At 34.3% G+C, this 23,566-nt stretch overlaps 1 protein-coding gene across 3 annotated transcripts in view; it reads left to right on the forward strand.

Moving 5' to 3' along the window:
• Positions 1 to 23,566, forward strand: part of CENPE (centromere protein E) — a 79,826-nt gene that overhangs the window by 25,762 nt on the left and 30,498 nt on the right. For all 3 annotated transcript variants that reach the window (XM_027061724.2, XM_027061741.2, XM_027061750.2), the window contains exons 17-37: positions 2,636 to 2,710; positions 2,938 to 3,057; positions 4,806 to 4,928; positions 5,010 to 5,175; positions 5,576 to 5,730; positions 7,095 to 7,406; positions 7,518 to 7,790; positions 7,945 to 8,103; positions 11,889 to 12,092; positions 13,954 to 14,112; positions 15,851 to 16,141; positions 16,261 to 16,419; positions 17,383 to 17,673; positions 19,219 to 19,509; positions 19,657 to 19,815; positions 20,031 to 20,318; positions 20,470 to 20,574; positions 20,751 to 21,038; positions 21,627 to 21,785; positions 22,174 to 22,455; positions 23,098 to 23,256. In XM_027061724.2, coding sequence (XP_026917525.2) covers positions 2,636 to 2,710; positions 2,938 to 3,057; positions 4,806 to 4,928; positions 5,010 to 5,175; positions 5,576 to 5,730; positions 7,095 to 7,406; positions 7,518 to 7,790; positions 7,945 to 8,103; positions 11,889 to 12,092; positions 13,954 to 14,112; positions 15,851 to 16,141; positions 16,261 to 16,419; positions 17,383 to 17,673; positions 19,219 to 19,509; positions 19,657 to 19,815; positions 20,031 to 20,318; positions 20,470 to 20,574; positions 20,751 to 21,038; positions 21,627 to 21,785; positions 22,174 to 22,455; positions 23,098 to 23,256 — 4,218 coding nt within the window. The remainder of the gene's footprint in view (positions 1 to 2,635; positions 2,711 to 2,937; positions 3,058 to 4,805; positions 4,929 to 5,009; positions 5,176 to 5,575; positions 5,731 to 7,094; positions 7,407 to 7,517; positions 7,791 to 7,944; positions 8,104 to 11,888; positions 12,093 to 13,953; positions 14,113 to 15,850; positions 16,142 to 16,260; positions 16,420 to 17,382; positions 17,674 to 19,218; positions 19,510 to 19,656; positions 19,816 to 20,030; positions 20,319 to 20,469; positions 20,575 to 20,750; positions 21,039 to 21,626; positions 21,786 to 22,173; positions 22,456 to 23,097; positions 23,257 to 23,566) is intronic.

The following is a 23,566-nucleotide window of genomic DNA, read 5'->3' on the forward strand; positions in this document are numbered from 1 at the left end:
TTCAGTCTATAAAACAGAGTTTTATAAGGAAGGGGGTGGTGTAGTGTCATGGTTAAGACCATGGTCTCTGGAGCCAAACTGCTCAGATGCAAGGCTAACTGAGCATAAGTATAGCAATCATTTCTAAGTTTTTTACATGATTTCTGTATCCAATCAATAAAAACTGAAGCTCACTAAATTGTCTCACACACAAAAAGATTACAAAATAACACAGTATATGACTTTACTGTCACATCCCAATTTTTTTTTTCTTTTAACCACAGTCAAGGGGAGAAATAATCCTATTCTCTTCATCTTTACTTGGACACAATTAAAATTCTAGGTTCAATAAGGTAACCTAAAAGATTAAGTAATAAAAACTTAACTCTATTCAGAGCTCTTTTTGCAACGTCCATTCCATTTTAAACTAAGAATGTAAGTCTGAATATACAGTAAAATGTGTTCCCAAACCTCCATTTTGGGGAAAAGCTTAATGAAAATGGAATGAAAAGTCGAATAATGACCTTAAGACATGTGGGTATTGCCCTGGTTTGCCGATGGTCTTATAAATCACCAAGGCTATGGATAATTTTCAAATGGGAATATAGAAATACAGAATGTTTAGTGATTTTAGAAGGAGTAAGTATTATGCTCAGGGAACAAAGTAAATTCCAACCCCTACCTGTTTTAACTTGATTAGTTTTAGAATTTTAACAAGTTAGAGGTTTTTGTCTTAAGTTAAATATTTTATTTCACCTGCTGCAAATTACAGTTGAAATCTATTTTTTTTTTTTTTATGTAGCAACCACTTGACTTTTGATCGTATCATATATACTTTCTCTTTATGCTCAGCATCTTAATACATCTTTGGGAAGTTACACTCAGAGCTTTACAAAAGTTACTCCATCTTTTTTCTGTTAATGAGAACCAATAGTTAAAGTGGTATTTCAAATGAAAGTGGGACAATTTTTCTTTCTAAATGTTTATTTTCTAAAATGAAAGTAAATTTAGTTCTTCTTTATTGGTAAATGTGATTTTCTTGCACAAAATTTAGAAACAGGAAAGAAAAGATAAAAGATGGAGCCAATTTAAGTTATAACCAATATAAATGTCTAAAATTTTGCTGAACACTTGGTAGCCACTTAGCACATGTGGTGATTTTGAGCATTTGAAATGGGGCCAGTCTGAATTAAGTATGAAAAAAAGAAGAATGTAAACTATTTCTTTCATTTTTTATATTGATTACATGAATAAATGATAGTATTTTGAATATTTTAGGTTAAAATACATTATCAAACTTAATTCTACCTGTTTCTTTCTTTTATGCAGCCAGTAGAAAATCTTAAATTACAAATTTGGCTCACATAATATTGTGGAGGCAATGTTGGAGGACATTGACCTAAAATAAGAACATCAACACGAGCACTAGTCTGAGTCTAAATCTAGTTAGGACTGAATTAAACATTCATAAAATATTAAACAAGATGCTGTTTTCCTAAGTCCCTTACATTCTACTCGAATTTGCCTTTACTTTTAAAGGATTCATCGAAATCTGAAGATTAAATAATTCTAAGGGAAAAAACATTTATCTGTGGTAAATTGTCATTTACTTGCTTTGACACAAGAATACCTGAAACTCAAATATTTAATGCTCCAGATATTTTGTGAAAAGGAAACTTTAATAGAAATACTTGTATCTTTAAGTATTCTTTGTACTTTTAGACAGTTGAAAAATGTAAACCAATAACATCATCTTTTTAGTATTTTCTGTAGACTGAATTGACAAGGTAATAATTCATAATCCCAAACCTATCTCTGTAGCTTGGTGAACAGTAATATTATTATAAAAACACCACATGAAGCTACCTTAATCTAAACCTAAATTCTAAACCACAAAGCCTTAAAAAGTATGCCAGTATAAAATCTAAATGGATAATTTACAGGAAGAAAAAAATCTTATAGAATAAACACATGTCTGTACTTAACTTCCCCAAAACAAAAATCTATTAAAAATGTATTTAAAAAAAAAAATATTTAAAAAAAATTTTTTTAATGTTTATTTATTTTTGAGAGAGAGAGAGAGAGAGAGAGTGAGTGAGCGTGAGTGAGGTAGGGGCAGAGAGAGAGGGAGACAGAATCTGAAGCAAGCTCCAAACTGTCAGCACAGAGCCTGATGTGAGGCTTGAACCCACAAGCTGTGAGATCATGACCTGAGCCAAAGTCGGACACTTAACCAACTGAGCCACCCAGGTGCCCCTAAAAGTGTATCTTTTAAAAGTTTATTTCCTCCAAGGAATGCATACTAATTTGCTTTTAACTTTATTATAGCATTATTAACAGATGACATAACTATTAGTTGGGCCATGCTGAGGTTTTTTTCTTGTTGGCTTGTTTTATGGGGATTGGGAATTTTCTGTTGAGTTTGTCTCTGTTTAATGAGGTGCTCTGTACCGGTAGCTTGAACAATTGATTTCTCAGTCCCTTCTTACTGTTTGGTGATTCTGAAGTGGTGGATGAATGAATGCTGTCTTTTGGGGTTGTTGGTTTTGGTTTTTTGGTTTTTTGGTGTGTTTTTTTTTGTTTTATTTATTTTTTTTTTTTTTTTTGCTTTATTAACTATTGGTTTGCTCTGTTGCCTGTTCACATGCTCTTACAGATGCAACTAATTCATGAAATTTCCAACTTAAAGAATTTAGTTAAGCATGCAGAAGTATATAATCAGGATCTTGAGGTGAGCATTTATGTTGGTATTTCCACTGATAAAGAACTAGGCCTAAAATGTACATCATACATAATTGAACATGATTTCAGAAAATACAAGAATATATTTATTTTTTTCAATGTTAACTTTTTAAATTTTACTAATAGTGTAAACTGTTAAATATAAGTTCTTTTTAACCCCCTAAAATATAAATCCAATTAAATATGTTTCTCTTTTTTGTTTCACACTTCTTTTAGAATGAGCTAAGTTCAAAAGTAGAGTTGCTTAGAGAAAAGGAAGAACAGATTAAGAAGCTACAGAAATACATAGACTGTCAGAAGTCAGAAGATACAAAAATGGACTTGTCATACTCATCGGTAAAAATCAGGTTTATTTTGTTGCGTTCTCATGTAGACATTTATAGCACATCATCATCATCATTGTTATAGCAAATGCTTATATTGAGCCTGCTGTGTGCCAGGCACTGTTGTAGTTGTTTTACATATAGTATTTTATTTAATATTGTCAACCCTATGAAACTGGGACTACTAGTATCATTGCCATTTTATGGATAAAGAATCATTCATAGAGAGTTGAAGATACCATTCTTTGAGTGAATATAGGTAAGTTAGGGATGAGCTTCCATTAAAAGTCAATAATTTAAGAATTATTTTATTTTTTTAATTATTGTATGTACATGTATGTAGAACTGTATAGTTAGTATCTTCAGGTGAGCACTTATGTTGGTATTGATACATACCTGGAGCTATACATATCACAAGTAATTGAGCATGGTTTTATAAATTTCATCAATTTGATTAATATTAATGCATGCTTATCATAATTTAAATAAGTATTTTATCAGTTTGTTATTTTTCAGAAACTGTAGCTCTAGATGATTTTAGTTGGTAGAAGATATACCATTAAATAACATTGAATTTCGTAGTGAAATTGTTAATTTTCACTGTTTGCTTTCTATTCTCCTTGCTTTCAGTCCTCCTGATTACTTCAAGAAAGTATCAGTTTGATTCTAGTTTTTAACACCGTTTTTAAGAAAGCAGCAGTTTCTAGCTGGAACTTTGGTTTCCATTGTTCTTTTGTTTCCATTTGAATTTTTCAGAGTACTTTTTATTACCTTTTATTAGTACTCTTCTGTTACCTGTTACTAATGACAAATGATTTTTTATAAAAGTGATCTTACTGTTCTGGGGCCCTGGGAAGAAAGGCAGGTTTCATATAATCCTGGAGTGTCTGTTGATAGAGTATCAAGTAGAATTGGCCACTTTTTAATAATTATTATTTCTTTCTCTTTTTTCATCCAATTTATTCATTCATTCATTCATTCATGGGTTAATATTCTGCCAAGACATGTGGTTGAATTTATGTAGGCTAAAGTCATGTTAAAATGCCACTTCTCTCTAAAAATTAGACCGTAGATCTTTTCATTTATTTATCATTCATTTGCATTTTCTCTTCTGGGAGTTGCCTATTCATCTTTTCTGTTTTTCCATTGAATTTTTTGTCTTTTTCTTTTCAATTTGTAATTTCATATCCTTAATTTTAACTTCGAACTACTTTCATGTTTTAGAATAACTTAAAAATACATAGGAGATTTTAACAAGCTAGCTGAACAACAATTGTTAGCCTTTTTTAAACAATAACAAATTCTTTTTTAATGTTCATTTATTTTTGAGAGAGAGATAGAGAGACAGAGTGTGAGTGGGAAAGGGACAGAGAGAGAGGGACACACAGAATCTGAAGGAGGCTCCAGGCTCTGAGCTGTCAGCCCAGAGCTGGATGGCGGGGCTCGAACCCATGAATCGTGAGTTCATGACCTGAGCCAAAGTAGACGCATAACTGACTGAGCCACCCAGGCGCCCAACAATAACAAATTCTTAAATCTATACAATGCTTCTGTAATTTAGAAAAAGAGATCCAGAATTTTAAAAATATTTTTATTATGGAAAACATTATTTTTTTCATCTTTCCTATATACACATTTGGTAATTATCATATTTCCACCATTTTTTATCAATTCAGAATAACATCTATGTACATGTTCTCTAAAGTGTTTTCCAACTCTCAGAAAGCTAGATTTCACTAAATTTTTTTGTCATGTGTACAGGAAAGCACTGAAGACCTAAAACAAATGAAACAGACTCTGCTTGATGCTGAAGGTGTAGCTCTTGATGCCAAGAGAGAATCCGCCTTTCTCAGAAGTGAAAATCTAGAGCTGAAAGAGAAAATGGTAAGTGACTCCTATAATATTTATTTAAAAAGTTATTACGATCAATACGTTTGTGTGAATTTACAATGTTTCTCTCAATAGAAAGAACTTGCAAATGCATATAAGCAAATGGAAAATGATATTCAGTTATATCAAAGCCAGTTGGAGGCAAAAAAGAAAATGCAAGTTGATCTGGAGAAAGAATTACAATCTTCTTTTAATGAAATAACAAAACTCACCTCCCTTATAGATGGCAAAGTTCCAAAAGGTATTTTATAATTTCAGACTACCTCTTTTTAGATCTTTCTCTAGAAACCTACCTAAAGAATTTTGTGGCTACATTCCAGTGATTAAAAATCTATTATTCTCTGCTCTGATTTTTTTAATAACCTAATAAGTTTCGGTGTCATTTGGTATCAATATTTATAAATGCTTCCATGGACTTCATTCAGATTCATAAAGGTTTAGGAGTTATTTTTCAAATAAATTGGACCTTATTTTTAAGGAGTAATTGAAGAACTATTAACAATTAGATTACCTGTTAACCAACATTGGCTCTTTCTTTAATAAATTTTATATAGTCTGGGTCAATAATTTCATTTTGCGTGTAATTTAGGTTGTCCCAATAACTGTAAGCTGCTTTATTTAATTTACCCAAAATGTCCTAGATTTGGTCTGTAATTTGGAACTGGAAAGAAAGATTACTGATCTGCAGAAAGAACTGAATAAAGAAGTTGAAGAAAATGAAGCTTTACGTAAAGAAGTTAATTTGCTGTCAGCATTGAAACCTTTACCCTCAGAATTAGAAATATTAAGGAAAGAGGTAAATACATTTTTAAGCAAATAACTCTTCTTCTGAAATAAAAACCTTTGTAAAAGCACTTTAAATATTTTGCCATAGTTTATTTTAAAGTAGCAGGCAAGAGACCATAAACATTTAACTAACTTGTTAGGAACAGAAATGAATGTAGTTCCTCCTCTAATTTTTTTTATATTACTAGATGTAAAAATACATTTTCAGAGCATATTTAACAGTATACTTAGTATCATGAGCCATGTACAGCCATTTCTACAGCCCTCAAGTGTTGCATTTAAACAGAGTTCTGTGGGGGCACCTGGCTGGCTCAGTCGGTAGAGTGTGCAATTCTTGATCTCATGGGTGTTGTGAGTTCGATCCCTATGTAGGGTGTAGAGATTACTTAAAAATAAAATCTTTTAAACAGAGTTCTGTGGCCCACCCTTTTTCTAAATCATTTTTTTCTTTCTTTTTTTTTTTTTTTTTTTTTTTTTTTACTAGTCACTATGTTGAATAAAAGAAAGTAATGAGATACAAGGGAGGGCTCTGATACAGTTGAGATCAGTGTAAATCTTGCAGGCTAGTGAACAATCCTGTAAACCATCTGCCAGGCTTTCTTTTCTCTCTGCCTTTCTAAAAGAAATAAAAAGTGACAAGTGTTTAAACACTATATGGCAGACATCATGCTAAAAAGCTCTAGCAACATTATTTTATTTAGTCATCCTAAAAACTCTTTAAAGTGGGTGCTGGTTCTTAGCTCAACAAATAGTTATGGCACCAATAGTTGAGCTACATAGATGTGCCTCCTATCCTTAGTCTGTGATTGAAACAACTCTACTGTGTTACCCCCATCCTTGGTCTCCAATTTAGCTCACCTCTCTTCTTCCCACCACTTCTACCTTACCTTTCACAGTGATTTTACTATTTATAAATTGGATATGGTTTATTTAAATAATAATTCAAATAAAGCTTGATTATTTATTCTTGGATTACGTTTTTAGAAATAAGAGTTGCATTCAAAGGCTTTAGATGAAAATATGTCAAATTCTTAGAAAAACCATAAAATGTCTGATACACCAAGAAGTTAGAAAATACTTTAGAATGATAGATGATGAAATAAAGGCATGTTCTAAAATAAAGTGTTTCTATTGAGTGTGTTCCAAACAATCCTTACTAGAGCCCAAAGAGATTAAAAAACAAAACTTTGAAGGTAAACAGGATAATACATTATTAAAGGAATGGTGACAATAAAAATGTTGCATTTCCTCAGTCAAATCTTTGCTTAATTTCAATGCCTTTTTTTTTTTTTTTGCATAGGAATTTTTTTCCTTGAAACTGCTTCAGTAGATCTTACATTGCTAACATAACTAAATTTTATTTCCTCTCCGTAGATACATGATAAATCTGAAGAGCTCTATATAATAATATCAGAAAGAGACAAATTGTTTTCTGAAGTAGTTCAAAAGGAGAATAGAATTCAAGATTTACTTGAAGAAATAGAGAAAACTAAAAATGACCTAGCAACTACCCAGATGAATTATAAAAGCACTGATCAAGAATTCCAAGATTTAAAAAATCATCTTGAATTTGAGCAAAAGTATAAGATGGTCCTTGAGGAGAATGCAAGAATGAATCAGGAAGTAGGAAATCTCTCTAAACAAGCTCAAAAACTTGGTTTAAGTTCTGATGCTTTGAGCACAGAGGTTGGTACAAGACACCCTCTAGGGAAGTGATCTTTAGTATTCTGGGGTCTGGCTCCATATATGTCCCATAGACTGTTCTGCTTTTCACATTTTATTTTTCTTATTTTAAAGCTTTGTCCAAAAACCAAAGAACTTCAGCAGAAAGCAACCAAGAGTCAAGAAGTGTTAAATGAAATGGAAGAGCTAAAGGAACAATTAGAAAGTAGAGATTCTAGGCTGCAAACTGTAGAAAAGGAAAAAGCACTGATTGCTGAGCAACTTCAGCAAACCTTGGTGGAAATAAGAACCTTAACCCAAGAAAGGGATGACCTGAAACAACTCCAGGAGAGCCTGCAAATTGAGAGGGACCAACTCAAAAGTGACATTCAGGATACTGTAAACATGGTAAGACTTTGACTGATTAGATGCTGAAAACCGAGAGCCTCTGTGAAAACATAGGAGCTGTCACTTACTATTCATGATCAAGTAGTCCCTGCAAAATCACTTCCATCGTTTCTTATTATTCTAACAGAAATTGTTCTGTGTTTCTCTGACAAAGAATATAGACACCCAGGAACAATTACGAAATGCTCTTGAGTCTTTGAAACAACACCAAGAAACAATCAACATACTAAAAATGAGAATTTCTGAGGAAACTTCCAGGAATTTGCATACGGAGGAAAACTTAGGAGAAACTAAAGATGAATTCCAGGAAAAGGTAAATGATATTTCTGTCCAAAGTTTTCATAATTGTGTAGAAGAGCTTTCTCTTTAACCTCAAACACGTAACTACATAATGATAATCTCAATCTTGTCTATTATTCACAGAGCTAATAACTAACGATAATTTACAAGCATAACCCTAATGTGTTTGAAATAACTTCAGATATAACTGCTTACAGTCAATTTGGAAAAAAAAGGCAAAAATTAGTTCAGACTTTGAGGTGACATTTCCTGAGCCTCGATGTATTTTAGAATCTTTAAAAACCCCTCTGAATTCTAAGAATGTAAGAAAGATTGCTTATTATTATGTCTAAAATACTTGTTTTATGTCAGATTTTGTATATTAAACTTGCTTAGAGTTCTATAAAATCAATGTTTATGTTGTAGTTTTGCCTGTTTCTAGGGCTTGTGCTATAATTGTACTATTAGGTGCTTAAATCTCACCTTGATTTATTCTAGGTAGTGTGGTTCATTTTGTCCTGATACCTTAGGAGTTAACTGGTTATTTAATTATATACAAGAAGGGCTAGGAGATGCTAATGATAATTTTTTTTTTAAGGGGAGGTATATTAGTCTACTAGACTGCCACCACAGAATAGCATAGACTGGGTAGCTAAAACTTTTAACAGAAATTTACTTTCTCCCATTTGTGGAGGCTAAAAGTCCAAGACTAAGGTGCTAGAAACTTTGGTTTGTGGTAAGTCTTCTCTTCTCTGTATGCAGATGGCACCTTCCTTCTGTGTCTTCTCATGGCCTTTCTCCTATTCTTGAGCTGAGAAAGAGAGCACTAGTGTTTCTTTCTCTTCTTAAAAGGACACCAGTTCTATGGGATTAGGGCCTCAGTTGTTTGTTTGTTTTTTATGTTTATTTATTTTGAGAGAGGGAGGGAGAGACAGAGCATGAGCAGGGGAGGAGCAGACAGAGAAGGAGACACAGAATCCAAAGCAGGCTCCAGGCTCTGAGCTGTTAGCACAGAGCCCTATGTGGGACTTGAACCCACGAGCTATGAGATCATGACCTGAGCTGAAGTTAGATGCTTAACTGACTGAGCCACCCAGGCGCCCCAGGGCCTAAGTTTTATAACCTCATTTAACCTTAATAAACCTCCTTAAAGGCTTTATCTTCACATACAGTCACATTGGAGGTTAGGGCTTCAACATAGGAATTTGGGGACAACACATTTGAATCCGTAACAGGGGATTGCCTATAGTTTTATACAATGGATTCATTTACTATACATTTCTACTCTCAGAAATGCCTTTGATATATATTATCAACAGAATTTTTTATACTGTCTTTCATTCTTATTGCACTACTATATAAACCAGACTATTTACAACTAGGAATTGAAAACATTCATCAATAAGAGACTGGTGAAATAATCTTTCATACATTCATAGCTCAGAATAGTATACACATATATATATATACATATATACATAAAACTGGGTTTTATACAGTTATATAATTTTTTAAACTACATTTTATATGCAAGAAAAATCACCAGATTGGACATATTACTAAATAAAAAAAAAATACTACTTCAGAATAATTCAGTAAGCCCCAACTTATGTAAATAAATCTTTGTATAGATTTATATACTACTACTCTATATAATGAGCTTTTTTTTCCCATTTATCCCAGGGTACAGTATTCTTGCCTTGGAAAAGCTTTCCCTCTCTCTCTGTATGCTTCAGTTCTTCTCTCCTAGGAAAGCATTTTTGTTTTATATCTTATGTTCTCAGCTTCTCTATAGTTTGGATTAACCAAATGGGCCAAAGGCATTTGACCTTGATTTGAAATTTATAACTTTTATTTTCATTAGAGGAAGACTTTTTTGAAAAGATTTTTAAAAATAAGATACAACAATCAATACCTGCTTTTAGACAAATGCAAATCTGTAATCATGTGGCCCCATGAGAAGGGGCAATAGCAGAGGAGTGAGGGAAAGGGAGAGTTGTATTTACTGGAGAGTTATATTTAGCTGCTCTGTGTTCCTAAGTTTATGCTGGAATCATCTATGTTGATAAAAAGGTCTGACTGGGGCTCTTTTGTTTCTTGGGGTTTCTCAAATATGGGATGGAAGGCTAAGATCAGCTTCTTCTGTTATCGTGTTCATGTTAGAATCCCATGTGGACCCCTCTGTTCATCTGGACCCCAGAGGGCTGCATTAGTAGGTCTGTAATGAATCCCCTTCGAGTGCCCACTTTCAATCTTGCTTCATATTTCTCTCTCTAGAAATGCAGCTTCTCTCATGTGTTCCAACAGAAATTTAAAACAATGATTAGTAAGCTTATCTCAAAGCACACAATTCTTTTTCTTTATTTAATAATAAGATCTGTGGTAGCTGAAATACTTGCTAGGTTGAATTCCATTCTGAAATGTACCTTGGGTATTATTACATAGTTTGTCTCAGCCTGCTCTGTTTTTGTGTACATTCCTATACTTAGGGTGTACAGATGCAAGATTCTGAATTAGGGTATCTGACAAGCTAGTGCCAATGACTATGTATTCCTTACCTTAATTTCTCATGTAGTTAGCTCTGTGGTTACCATTGTCAGAAACTCATGCATGTTACCAACAATAAAAAAAATAGTTAAGTAAAATAGGTTCTGTCCATACCCACTCTAGAATATTGAGCAACTACTAAAAGTTATAGTTTGAAGATTATGTGACAGCATGGGAAAAATGCCTGTGATCTAAGTGGGGAAAAGCAAAAGCAAAAATGAATAATTCTGTATGTGTGTGTGTGTGTATAGATGTGTGTGCGTGTGTGTGTGTGTGTGTATATGTATATATATATATATATAAATCATAATTACTATGTTCAAATATATTTTTTCATGGACAAACTCTGAAAGGAAATATTCTAGAATTTTTTTTTTTTTTTGGACATATTCTGGAAATCTAATAGTGGGTTCTGTGAAGCTGGTGACATGGGTAATTTTTTTCTCTTCATTTTTCAATTTTTTGTTAATTGTAGATTATTATAAAACTTTTTAAAACATATGTGGCCAATATGGAGCTGTATTTATTTCCTGGTTGTATAAGGTTATATAGTGATACCCTCATTTCATACCAGTGATTGTAATGTCAGTCTTTGTCTCCCTTTATCAAGGGGTACACATATTAAGTTACGTTTGCTTAAGATCTATTTATGGGTAAATGAATGGGTATAACATGCTTTTCTTAACCAATATATGAAAGTATATATTTTGAAAAGGTGGTTTATACTATTAGAATATGAAATCTGTTTCTTGCAAGATTAATTTGTCCTCTCATTTGATGAAACTCCAGCCTTTTGGGAGTATGACTGCTTCCGAAAATTATCATTTGTTGGGAGTGGAAGATATGGAGTCATTTCCAGATTTTGATGGAAAGAAAGTGGTAGAGTTCAAGGTGGCTTACTCTTTCATAAAATTAAGTTAACCTATCATCATACATGAAGATAATTATTAATTATCCATAACTGTCCAGGTAGTTCTTAGCCATGAACAAGAGTATGTACAAGGACACAGAGTCTGAAGCCAGACCTCTTAGATTCAAAACCTGAGTGACCTTGGGCAAGTGACCTGTCATCCTCTCTGGAATTCAAGTTTCTTGTCTGTCAAATGAAAATAATACCAATACCTACCTTATAAGGTTATAGTTAAGATTAAATGTGTCAAAATACGAAAATAGTGCCTGGTAAGTAATAAGTAATACTAGCTTTGGCAATTTTTATTATTATTCAAATTGTTATTAACTGAGAAATTCTTCTTTAATCTATTCATATTTTAGATGGCTGACACAGACAAAAAACAGAATTTGAAAGCCAAAAATACTCAAGCACTGATTGCAAATGTTGAAGATAATGAGCTAACTGAGCAACAGAGAAAGATACTTTCTTTAATACAGGAGAAAAATGAACTGCAACAAATGTTAGAGAGTATTACAGCAGAAAAGGAACAATTGAAGACTGACCTAAGGGAAAATATTGAAATGGTAAGATGTAGCACTGTACATTTAACAATATGTTTTTGTCTTTGCATGTTTTCGGTTTTTATAATTATACTGAGGCATAATTTACATGCAGTAAATGTATCTGATACAAGCGCACAGTCTGATGACTTTTGACAAATGTCTCTACCTATGTTTCCTCCACCCCAGTCAAGGTACAAGGTGTTTCCCTTACCCTGCAAGGTTCTCTCACATCTCATCCCAGTCAGTCCTACTCTTACTCTCTACCGCATATAGTCACCATCCTGATGTTTTTTCACCTCAGATCACTTTTTCTCTTCTAGAACTTCATACAAATAGAATCATATAGCATGTACTCTTTTGTGCCTTTTTTACACTCCTTTTTCAGTGCTGGATATACTCCATGTATGAATAGGCCACACAATTTGTTTAGCCTTTCTCCTATTGATGGAAATTTGAGTTATCTCTACTATTTAGCTATTGTGAGTGAAGCTGTTATAAACATTCTTACATAAATCTTTTTATGATCATTTTTTTTAATTTCTCTAGGGTAAGTATCTAAATGGAATAGCTGAGTCATTCAGCTATTCCAGCTATTCAGCTAAATGGAATAGCTGAGTCATATGAGAATAAATTCTCATATATTTAACTTAATGAGAATTCACTAGACTGATTTCCAAAGTAGTGGTACCATTTCACATTCCCATCAGCGAATTGAGAGAAGTCTGATGGCTCCACATCTTCATCAATGGTTCACATTACTGGTGTTTTTAATTTTAGCCATTCAATTGGGTATGTACTTCATTGTTTTAATTTGCCTTTCCCTAATGACTAAGAACATTGATCATCTTTTCATATGCTTGTTGGCCATTGCATATCTTTCTATAAATTATGTTCTCTCAGTGATATGTTAATAGGTTTTAGTATACATATCTTGTCCATATTTTGTTAAATCTTTTTCCTAAATGTTTCTCTTTTATTAATTTTGTCTTAATTTTTAAACTTCATTTTTAATTATTTGTTAATGTTTGCTGTATTGTCATATCTACTTTAGTTTTGTTTCTTCATTTAGGGTTAATATAGTATATATAGATTGAAATTAACATTTTTAGAAGTTTGCTGTGGGTTGTAGGAGAACCTGAACTTTTGTGTAATTTTCCATATTTCTTGGGATTGTCTGGTCAAAAGAGCTGAGTATAAATAAGAATGCAGATAAAAATCATGGTCTCAAGCTTGTAATGTTTTTGTGGCCATGATACTTGAGAATGCCACTGTATAAGCTTATAACTAGGATTAGCCCAAGTCATGCTAGCAAAGGATGGCTGCCATTTTGAACTTGGCTGTTAACTGGTGCACCAAACCAAAGCCATTCATTCTAGCATTTGAAAAGCCTGTAACTGTAGTCTCAGAATCAGTCCATGAAAGCTTAGAAACAGTCTCCTTTGGTTTAAGGCTAGAAAATGAGCCAGCCTCTCAAGATAGAATACTAAATCTAGTTCTAATTCTCATGATAAGAATATAAGTAGAGCAATAAAGAAAACGTGTAAAGGGTGTCTGACTGGCTCAGTCAGTGGAACCCTGATCCCAGGGTTGTGATTCCAATCCCCACTTTGGCATGAAGCCTACCTGAAAGAAAGAAAGAAAGAAAGAAAGAAAGAAAGAAAGAAAGAAAGAAAGAAAGAAAAAGAAACAGCATAAAAAAGCATATGCTTGACATCCTATATGATTAAATTAAAGACTGACTTTCTTTGTAAGATAGTTTTTTCCAATAGAGTTTGCATAATTTCTTCATTTTTAGGCTGAGGTAAATGCTGATTTTTACTTGATTTTATAAAAATAAGCTAATATTATTTATTTTAATCTCAACTTTAAAAAAAAAATCTAGATGATTGAAAACCAAGAAGAATTAAGAATTCTTGGAGGTGAACTTAAAAGGCAACAAGAGATAATTACACAAGAAAAGAACCATACCATGAAGAAAGAGGAAGAGCTTTCTAGGACCTGTGAGAAATTAGCAGAAGTTGAAGAAAAGCTAAAGGAAAAGGTGAATCTTTAAAGTTACCTTCCTGGCCATATTAGATTTCCAATTGAACTTTTTTTTTTTTTTTTTAAGTTTACTTTTTTATTTTGAGAGACAGCACACAAGCAGGGAAGGGGCAGAAAGAGAGGGGAGAGAGAGAATCCCAAGAAGGCTCAGCACTGAGCCTGATGCAGGAACTTGAACCCACAAACCATGAGATCATGACCTGAGTTGAAATCAAGAGTAAGACCTTCAACCAACTGAGCCACCAGCCACCCCTAAACTTCTTCTTCTTTTTTTTTTTTTTTTAATAAATTTTGATGGCAGTAGAGCTGAATTCTAGAAATAACATGTATCTCCCAAATGAGCAGATTTTAATGCTAATATCGTGCACAGTTTCAACTCACACCTAGATCTTAACCAACATCCTTTGTGAGGATATATTATCCTGGAGTCTTCAGATGAGAGAGAAAGCCTTAATTCATCTAAACTAATCATGGAATGTATTCATTCATAAGAAACTTATTGGGAAGTACCATAGGCCAGGTGTTGTTCTGGGTGCTTGAGATACATTAATCAATAACACAAAGATTCTGCCTTTATAAAAATATGGTAGTCATTCTCTAAAATGTAAGATATGTGACTGCTACCATCTCTTAGATGTTTACAATTTCCTGAGTCACTTCTTTTATAGAAGTAAGGTGCTTTGTACTATTTGTATAAGAGATGAGAATCTAGTAATAATTGTACTGCCCAAGTAATTCTAAAATTCACCCACTGAGATCTTTCTATTTTTCTAAGGCCTGTGCCACATACATTATAAATAATATATTGTGATTTCCATTGTATTTCTGTGGAGTGTTTTTTTTCCCTATGTATTCTCTTTTTATTCTCTTTTCCCTATGTATCCTCCTTTTCACAGTAACCCAATTAATTTGCTAGAACCTGAAGTCTGTTTCATACTCACCCTAAAGAAGTGAAATTTATAGACTTATGTAAAAGTTAATGCCTCAGTGTCTTTTATGGGCCACCTGTAAGGACCTTTTTCGAAATAAAAATAGATGATCCAAAAAGGTTTTAAGAAATGAGGAATTAGAGTTATTTGGCAGGTATACCTGCATATTTAGTCTCTTTTCAAGTTTTTCTCATTTTCACTTTACCTCTTTGATTAACCTCGTGACAATATATTAGTTTCCTAGAACTTCTGTATCAAATTACCATAAACTTGGTGGCTAAAAAACAACAGAAATTTCTTGTCACATTTCTGGATCCTAGAAGTCCAAAATCAAGTTGCTGGTAATACCATGCTCCTCCTGAAGGCTCTAGGGTAGAATCTTTTCCTTCCTCTAATTATCCTTAGCTCCCAGCTACCTTGGTGTCCAAGGCTTATAGCTGTATCAGTCTTAACTCTGCCTCCATCTTCACAGGAGTTTCTCTGTGTCTCTGTGTGTCCTTTTTTGCCTCTTATAAGGACACTGTCATTGCATTTAGGGCCCACCCTAATCCAGTAGAATTTCTTTTCATACTTTAATTATATCTGCAAAAACCGTATTTCCAAAATAAGGTCATATTCTGAAGTTCTGAATATACTTGAATTTTGGGTAGGACACTATTCAACCCACTATAGACACTGTGCCTAGAAGGTTACTCTACTTTCAAAGCTGTGTACTATAATAATCATTTTGGTTTGGCAAAATATATTTTACATAAGAATTTTAAGGGAACATAAGCAAAATGATAATTAAAAATTTTATTTCTCAAGAGCCAACAACTACAAGAAAAACAGCTAAAGCTTCTTAGTGTACAAGAAGAGATGAGTGAGATGCAGAAAAAGATGAGTGAAATGGAGAATGTAAAGAATGGATTAAGAAGCCAAGAATTAACATTGGAACATATGGAAATGGAGAGGCTAGAATTGGCTCAGAAGCTCCATGAAAATTATGCGGAACTGAAATCTATAACCAAGGAAAGAAATGATCTAAAAGAATTACAGGAATCATTTGACATAGAGAGAGAGAAACTTCAAGATTACATAAGAGAACTCGAAGTTACGGTAAGTTATACCCTTTTCTTTCATCTAGTAAATGTTTCTTTAAAACCGAGCCAGTTGGAGAAGGGAGAGGCAATGTTGATGTTGTTATAATATTCTTTAAATTCCACTTGCTAATTAAGGGTCTAGAAACAAAAGAAGAACTAAAAATTGCTCATGTGCATCTCAAAGAACAACAAGAAACTATTGATGAACTAAGAAGAAACATTTCTGAGAAGACAGCTCAAATGATAAATATTCAGAATGACTTAGAAAAATCCAATACTGAATTACAAGAAAAGGTTTGTCTCTTCTTCTTTCTCTCTTTTGTCCCTTCTTTTTTGTTTTTTTTTTGGGGGGGGGGGTTGTTTTGTTTTGGTTTTTGGTTTTTTGGTTTCGGTTTTTTTTTTTTAAGGAAAAATGAGCAGTTAAGTAGTGACTGTTACAGCTCATTTATTGGGTAGTATTTGTTGAGTGTCTAATGTGTCAGGCAAGGTCTTGGGTTATAGAAATAAAATGGGAACAAGCTGAACAAAATTTCTGTGACCATAGAGCTTATTTTGTAGTGGAAAGAGTTAATTGGTAAATAAACAAACAAATGAAAAAGATAATTTGAGATAATGGCAAATGCTATAGAGAAAATGAAACACTGGGATAACTGAACCAACATATGTTAAAGGCCACTATGTACCAGCCATTGAAACAGTGGATATGAATAAGACACTCTTCTCTCCCCCTAATTTGGGCATATACAATAATCCTTCAATTCCAGCAGGACAAATGCAGAAATATGACATGCAAAGTTAATGGAACCACTAATGACCATAGGAAATGGTCTGTACATATAAAAGAATATGAGAAGTGGCATGGGAGGTCATCTGAGAATTAAGGACCATTCATTTATTGAGATAAAATCTCAATAAAAACAATGTTTTTTCTCCTATAGCCTTTGAGAACTAGTATAAAAATGAAGACGTGTGCAACTGGCTGAATTAACGGTGTTAGTTAGGTATAAGAATTGATTCACTTTGGATGTAAGCTGGAAACAAAGAAAGTTACGGCAGAATGTGACTAGCAGAAAGGCCATGGATAGCTTTAGTAGGAATCAAGAGAAAATGAATAAATTGTGAGTTTGTGATCCACGATAGGCCATGGGATCAAGATAACTTTTATTTCTAGGGACAGTATTCTCATCTTTAAAAAATTTGAAAAATTATGATAATGCTCTCCAGATAGTAACCTTGGTATTCCATGCATATTACAAGATCCCAGTGCTTCATGAGGAACAGGAACTACTGCCTAATGTGAAAGAAGTCAGCAGTACTCAGGAAACAGGGCATGAACTGGAACTATTAAGGAAACAATCCAAAACCAAGGATTCAATGACCCCTGCATGCATAGAAATGGAAAAGCTTGGGTTGACTGAAAAACTTCCAGAAAGTCATGATGAAATAAAATCTCTAACTGATGAAAGAGACAACCTTAGAATGAGAAAAGAAGCAGTTCGGGCTGGACAAGACCAGTTGAAAGAAGACATTAGAGAAACTTGGGCTAAAGTAAGTTTCGTCCTTTCCTTCCATTTAACAAGTGTTTTGTAAGAATCAAGTCTTTGGGAAAGGAAGCACTTGTGTTATAGTTAAAATGTTACTGCAGTGTTTTCTTTAAATGTCTCAATTATGAAGTGGTTGGAAACAGAACTAAAAATTGCTCATAAATACTAAAAAAACTATTGAAATTGAGAGAAGATGTTTTAGATAAGACAGCTGTCTTCTTAAATATTTAAAATGATTTAGAAAAAGCAATGCTAAATTATAAGAAAGGATAAAGCCAGAAAAACTATTTTCTTTCCTTCTTTAAATCTATTCCTGTAGCATCTCATAAAGCACTTCCTCAATACCTCAGACAGAAATCTGAGAATCACCCTTCCCAGTATCCTTTCCTCACACTCACTTTATAATCCAAGCACCAAACCTTGTTGATTTTAAGGTGTGTGTGTGTGTGTGTGTGTGTGTGTGTGTGTGTGTGTGTGTGTGTGAGAGAGAGAGAGAGAGAGAGAGAGAGAGAGAGAGAAAGGGAGAGAGAAATCTTCCCTCTTTCTCTCCTCATTGCCAACACTAATCCAAGCCACCATTATTTCTGTCCCTGGCTTTCTGTAGTAGCCTCTTACTGGTCTCCCAGTATTCATTTCTATACTTCTCTAATTCATTCCTCATTCTGAGCCCAAGCCATCCTTTGTTCTTAAAACCTTTTAATAGGGGCACCTGGATGGCACAGTCAGTTAAGCATCTGACTCTTGATCTCAGCTCAGGTCATGATCTCACGTTTTGTGAGTTCAAGCCCTGCATCGGGCTCTGCACTGAGGGAGCAGAGCCTGCTTAGGATTCTGTCTCTCCTCTCTGACCCAGCTCTCTCTCTCACTCTCTTTCAAAATAAATAAATAAAATTAAATTAAAATAAAATAAAATAAACTTTTAATAACCTATCTCTACTCTTGAACCAAAGACCAGAATCCTTCACGTGGCCTATGAGGCCTTGGATCGCAGACCTTGCTGGTCTCCAGCCTTATTTCTGTTCATCTTACCCCTGTTCATCATGCTCCATCATTGTGCTTCCTCATCTCATGGCTTTTGGGTGTTCTGGTCTCCCTGCCTGCAGCATTTCCCTACTGCCTTGCCCACCTACTGCTGTCATCCTTCATGTCTCAACCGAAGCTTTCCATCCCCCAGGAAGCCCTTCCTAACCACTCAGGGTTGGTTAGGTTGCCACATAACCCTGCAAGAACCCAGCACCCCTGTTTGGTAAGATTTGGCATAATGTCTATCTTTCCCTCTGAAATGTAAATCTCAAAAAGGCAAGGATCATATAAGTCTCATTTACCAATTTATCTCTAACCTCTGGTAGGATACTGACAGCACACTGAGCCCTCAGGAAAGAAGTGTTCAGTACCTGAGTGATGACAAGTGGGAGAGTGGAAAGAATGCTCTGTAATGAGCCACTGAGTCCTGACTTACTTGTTTTAGAAACTGTCCTGATTTCTTTTCTCTGAAAGTAAAATAAAGTATCTTTGGATGTCAATTCTCTTGTTGTTTTATTCTTTTAAGATCCGAGAGGCTCAAGACAAACAAGAACGGTCCTTCAATATGGAAGAAAAAGACGGCGCACCTGAGAAAATGATGAGCGAGATGGAGCAACTGAAGGAGCAGCTCAAAGCCACAGAGTCAGCCCTGCAAAGAATGGACGTGGAAAAGCTCGAGATGTCCGAGAGGCTTCAGGAAAGTTGTGATGAACTGAAATGTATAACTAAGGAGAGAGACAACATACAAAGGCTGCAAGAAGTTCTTCAGTCCGAAAGCAACCAGCTCAAAGAAAACATGAGGGAAATCATAGCTAAGGTAAGTTTCATCCATCCCCCATGTGCTTTTTTTTTTTTTTTACTTTTGTAAGCAGATATTTTTGTAAAAACTAAACCTTTGGAAAAAAGAGAATATAATGGTTATAATGTTTCTGTAAATTTCTTAACATCTCCTCTAATAATGAAGCACCTGGAAACTGAAGAGGAACTGAAAGTTGCTCATCATCACATGAAGGAACAGGAGGAAACTATTGAGAAGCTAAGAGTGAATCTTTCTGAGACGGAAAATGAGCTGTCCAGCCTTCAAAAAGAATTAGAAATAACTAATGATGAATTACAGAAAAAGGTAAATTGGGGGTGAAGGAAGTGTAGGAAAAAAACCTGAGGGAGCTAGCTAACTGAATTACAGAAACTGTTTTTGCATACTAAATTGTTATGGAGAACATTGTGAGTTCTTTTCATTCAAAAACTAAAATGTATTATATGTGTACACACACACATATATATAAGCATGATTTGTGTGTATGTATATTTTAGCTATTAACTTATTATTATTTTAAGATCCAAGAACTTCATGCGAAACAGGAACAATTTATTACCACCAAAGAAATCAGTGAGACTCAGGAGAAGATGAGTGCACTGGAGCAATTAAAGGAACAACTCAAAGTCAAAGATTCATCACTACAAAGTATAGAAAGCGAGAGGCTCCAGTTGACCGAGAAACTTAAGGAAAGTCAAGATAAAATAAAAATTATAATTAAGGAAAGAGATGAACTGAAAAGGATGCAGGAGGCCCTTCAAATGGAGAGAGACCAACTCAAAAAAAACATTAAAGAAATTGTAACTGAAGTAAGTTTCCTTATTCTAATGATTTTTTAGGTATGAAATAGTGGTAAAGTGGTTAACAGTGATATTCACTATTGCTTTATTAATTTCTATCCAATCATAAAGGGACTGAAAATCAAACAGGAACTAAAAAACTACTTATATTCTTTTGAAGGAGTACCAGGAAACCATTAGTACAAGGACTTTTTCAAAGAAGACAGATCAAGAAGCAAATATTCAGAAAGATTTAGAAAATTCAGATGCTGTATCACAAGAAAAGGTAGGTCTTATTAAGTTGGAAACTGACATCTGATTATTGTGTTCCTTGTATCCCTGTGGAAGAAAATATTACATACATTAGATAAAATGTAAAGATGATTCACTTGACTCAGAAACAATTCCTCCTTTTCCTAAAAATTTCTGCCTGTGTCCTAACTTGTTTTGTTGTTTTCTCAGATGCAAGAACTTCAGCAAAAAGAACATCAGCTTCTAAAGATGAAGCCTGTCAATGAGACTCAGGAAAAAATGTGTGAAATAGAATACTTGAAGAACCAATTTGAGGCCCAAAAGTCAACTCTGGAAAATATAGAAAAGGAGAATGTAAGGTTAATTCAGAGACTTCACGAAAACCTTGAAGAAATGAGATCTGTTACAAAAGAAAGAGATGATCTTAGGAGTGTAGAGGAGACTCTCAAAGTAGAGAGAGACCAGCTCCAGGAAAACCTGAGAGAAACCGTAATTAGAGTGAGTTACTGTTTTTCCCCCATCCAGTAAATATGACACTGTATCCTAAAAGAACCACGGGCGATAGGATTGGTATGAGTGTAAAACTGGTACAACCTTAGGCAAGGTTGGAGGAGGGGATATTTGATAATATCTTCCAAATATTTCAATACGTTTATTCATTGACCCAGAAAGCCCAGTTGTAGCCACTTATCCTGCACACAGTAATGCAATTGTGCAAAGATATCTGTAGAAGAATATTCATTGCAGAAAGTTGTAAGAACAAATCAAAGCAAACCACAAAAGCAGGGAAAATACCAACTGTCCATTAGCAGGAGACTGGTTAATGAGTGCAGCAAACTCAGACCATAGAGTACTAGGCCATGGATAAAGAATGAGGCAGTGCCATGGTGGTGATTTGGAAGTATCCTCTTAAGGAAAGGGGTAAGTTATGGATTAATGTATCTAACATGTATTGATGTTTAAGAGTAACTAGAGGATGAGGCCTAAGGGGGTGGGAGGCATATTTACCTCTTACCCTCTATCTTTCCACACATTGTTTGAATTTTGTCACTCTAAAAAATCATTTTCCTTTCTCTAATGACAAAGGACCTGGAAAAACAAGAGGAACTAAGAATTGCTCACATGCATGTGAAAGAACACCAGGAAACTATTGATAAACTCCGGGACATTATTTCTGAGAAAACAGATGAAATATCAAATATGCAAACGGATTTAGAAAACACAGATACTGCCTTAAAAGTACAGGTATGGTTTTTATTTGAGAGTTTACATTAGGTCTTTTTTGTAATGAAACAGGATATGAATTAGCCTAAAATCATAGACAAAGATTTGCCTGCTTAATTTAGAAAGTATTATTTATCGGGTGCCTGGGTGGCTCAGTCGATTAAGCATCCGACTTCAGGTCATGATCTCACAGTTTGTGGGTTCAAGCCCTGCATCAGGCTCTGTGCTGACAGCCCAAAAGCCTGGAGCCTGCTTCAAATTCTATGTCTCCCTCTCTTTCTGCCCCTCCCTGCTTGCACTGGCTCTCTCTCTCTCTCAAAAATAAATAAACATTAAAAATTTTTTAAAAAAGAAAGTATTATTTATTAATATCAATCTATATCTTAACTTATTATATGATTATCTTAAGATCCAAGAACTTCAGGAGAAAGAACGTCAACTTCTTAAGGTAAAAAATGATCTCAGAGAAAATATGTATCAAGCAGAGCAATTGAAGAAGCAATTAGAGACCCAGAATTCAACCCTGGAAACTGTCGAAACTGAGAAGTTAAGGCTGAGTCAGAAACTTCATGAAAACCTTGAAGAAATAAAATGTGTTACTGAGGAGAGAGATGGCCTAAGAAGAGCAGAGGGAATGCTTAGGATGGAGCGAGACCAGCTCAGAGAAAGCCTCAGAGAAAAAGAAGCTAAAGTAAGTTACTCTTCCTCTGCTGGTGAGTAAATGTATGTTTTTCTGACAGCAGGGAACCGTGCTTTGATGTGAGTGGCACTGTTGATGTGAGTGAACTGATGGAACCTTTTACAAAGGCGGGTAATTTGGTACTGTTCTTCAAAATTTTTAATTCTGTTAGCAGTATTTTCTTTGTGGACTTCATCCTACATGTATATTTATGTACATACACAAACACACACACACCACAAGGTGTCCATTGTAGCAATTTGTAATAAAAATTAGGAAACAATCTAAATATCCATCAGAAGGAAACTGGGTAAATATGAACAGTATGTCAGAATACTGTGCAACATAATTAAAAAAAAAAAATGAAATAGGTTTGGATGTTCTAATTTGGAAGCCCAAATAACTTAGAGGGAAAAGCAAACTGTAGAATAGTGTATGTATCATGTATTTGCCTCTGGAAAGTAGGAGTAGGTTGTGGGGAGGTGAGGACAGGGACAGGGATGAAGGGAAAGCTTGTAACTTTCTAACATCTAAGATGTAGCTTAAGAAGTAATAGTTTTATTATTTTTACTAAGAAAATATCACTTTTATAAAAAAAAATACTAGTTAATGTTAAGCTATGTCACCATTCTTAAAATTTCTCTAATGACAAAGGACCTAGAAAAACAAGAGGAACTAAGAATTGCTCACATGCATGTGAAAGAGCGCCAGGAGACTATTGATAAACTCTGGGGCATTGTTTCTGAGAAGACAGATGAAATATCAAATATGCAAATGGATTTAGAAAATTCAAACGCTAAATTACAAGAAAAGGTATGAAGAAGGTGCTTGTTTGGGTATTTGATTTAATTTATATATTTTTTAACGTTTATTTATTTTTGAGAGAGAGAGACCGAGAACAAGCATGGGAGGGGCAGAGAAAGGGAGACACAGAACCCGAAGCAGGCTCCAGGCTCTGAGCTGTCAGCACAGAGCCCAATGCGGGGCTCGAACCCATGAACCGTGAGATCATGACCTGAGCCGAAGTTGGACACTTAACCGACTGAGCCACCCAGGTGCCCCTGGGTATTTGATTTATTCGTGCCTAAACTCATATGGGGATGTAAAATGGTTTAACCACATT

Source organism: Acinonyx jubatus, chromosome B1 (assembly GCF_027475565.1).
Source record: "Acinonyx jubatus isolate Ajub_Pintada_27869175 chromosome B1, VMU_Ajub_asm_v1.0, whole genome shotgun sequence".
Lineage (NCBI taxonomy): Eukaryota > Metazoa > Chordata > Mammalia > Carnivora > Felidae > Acinonyx > Acinonyx jubatus.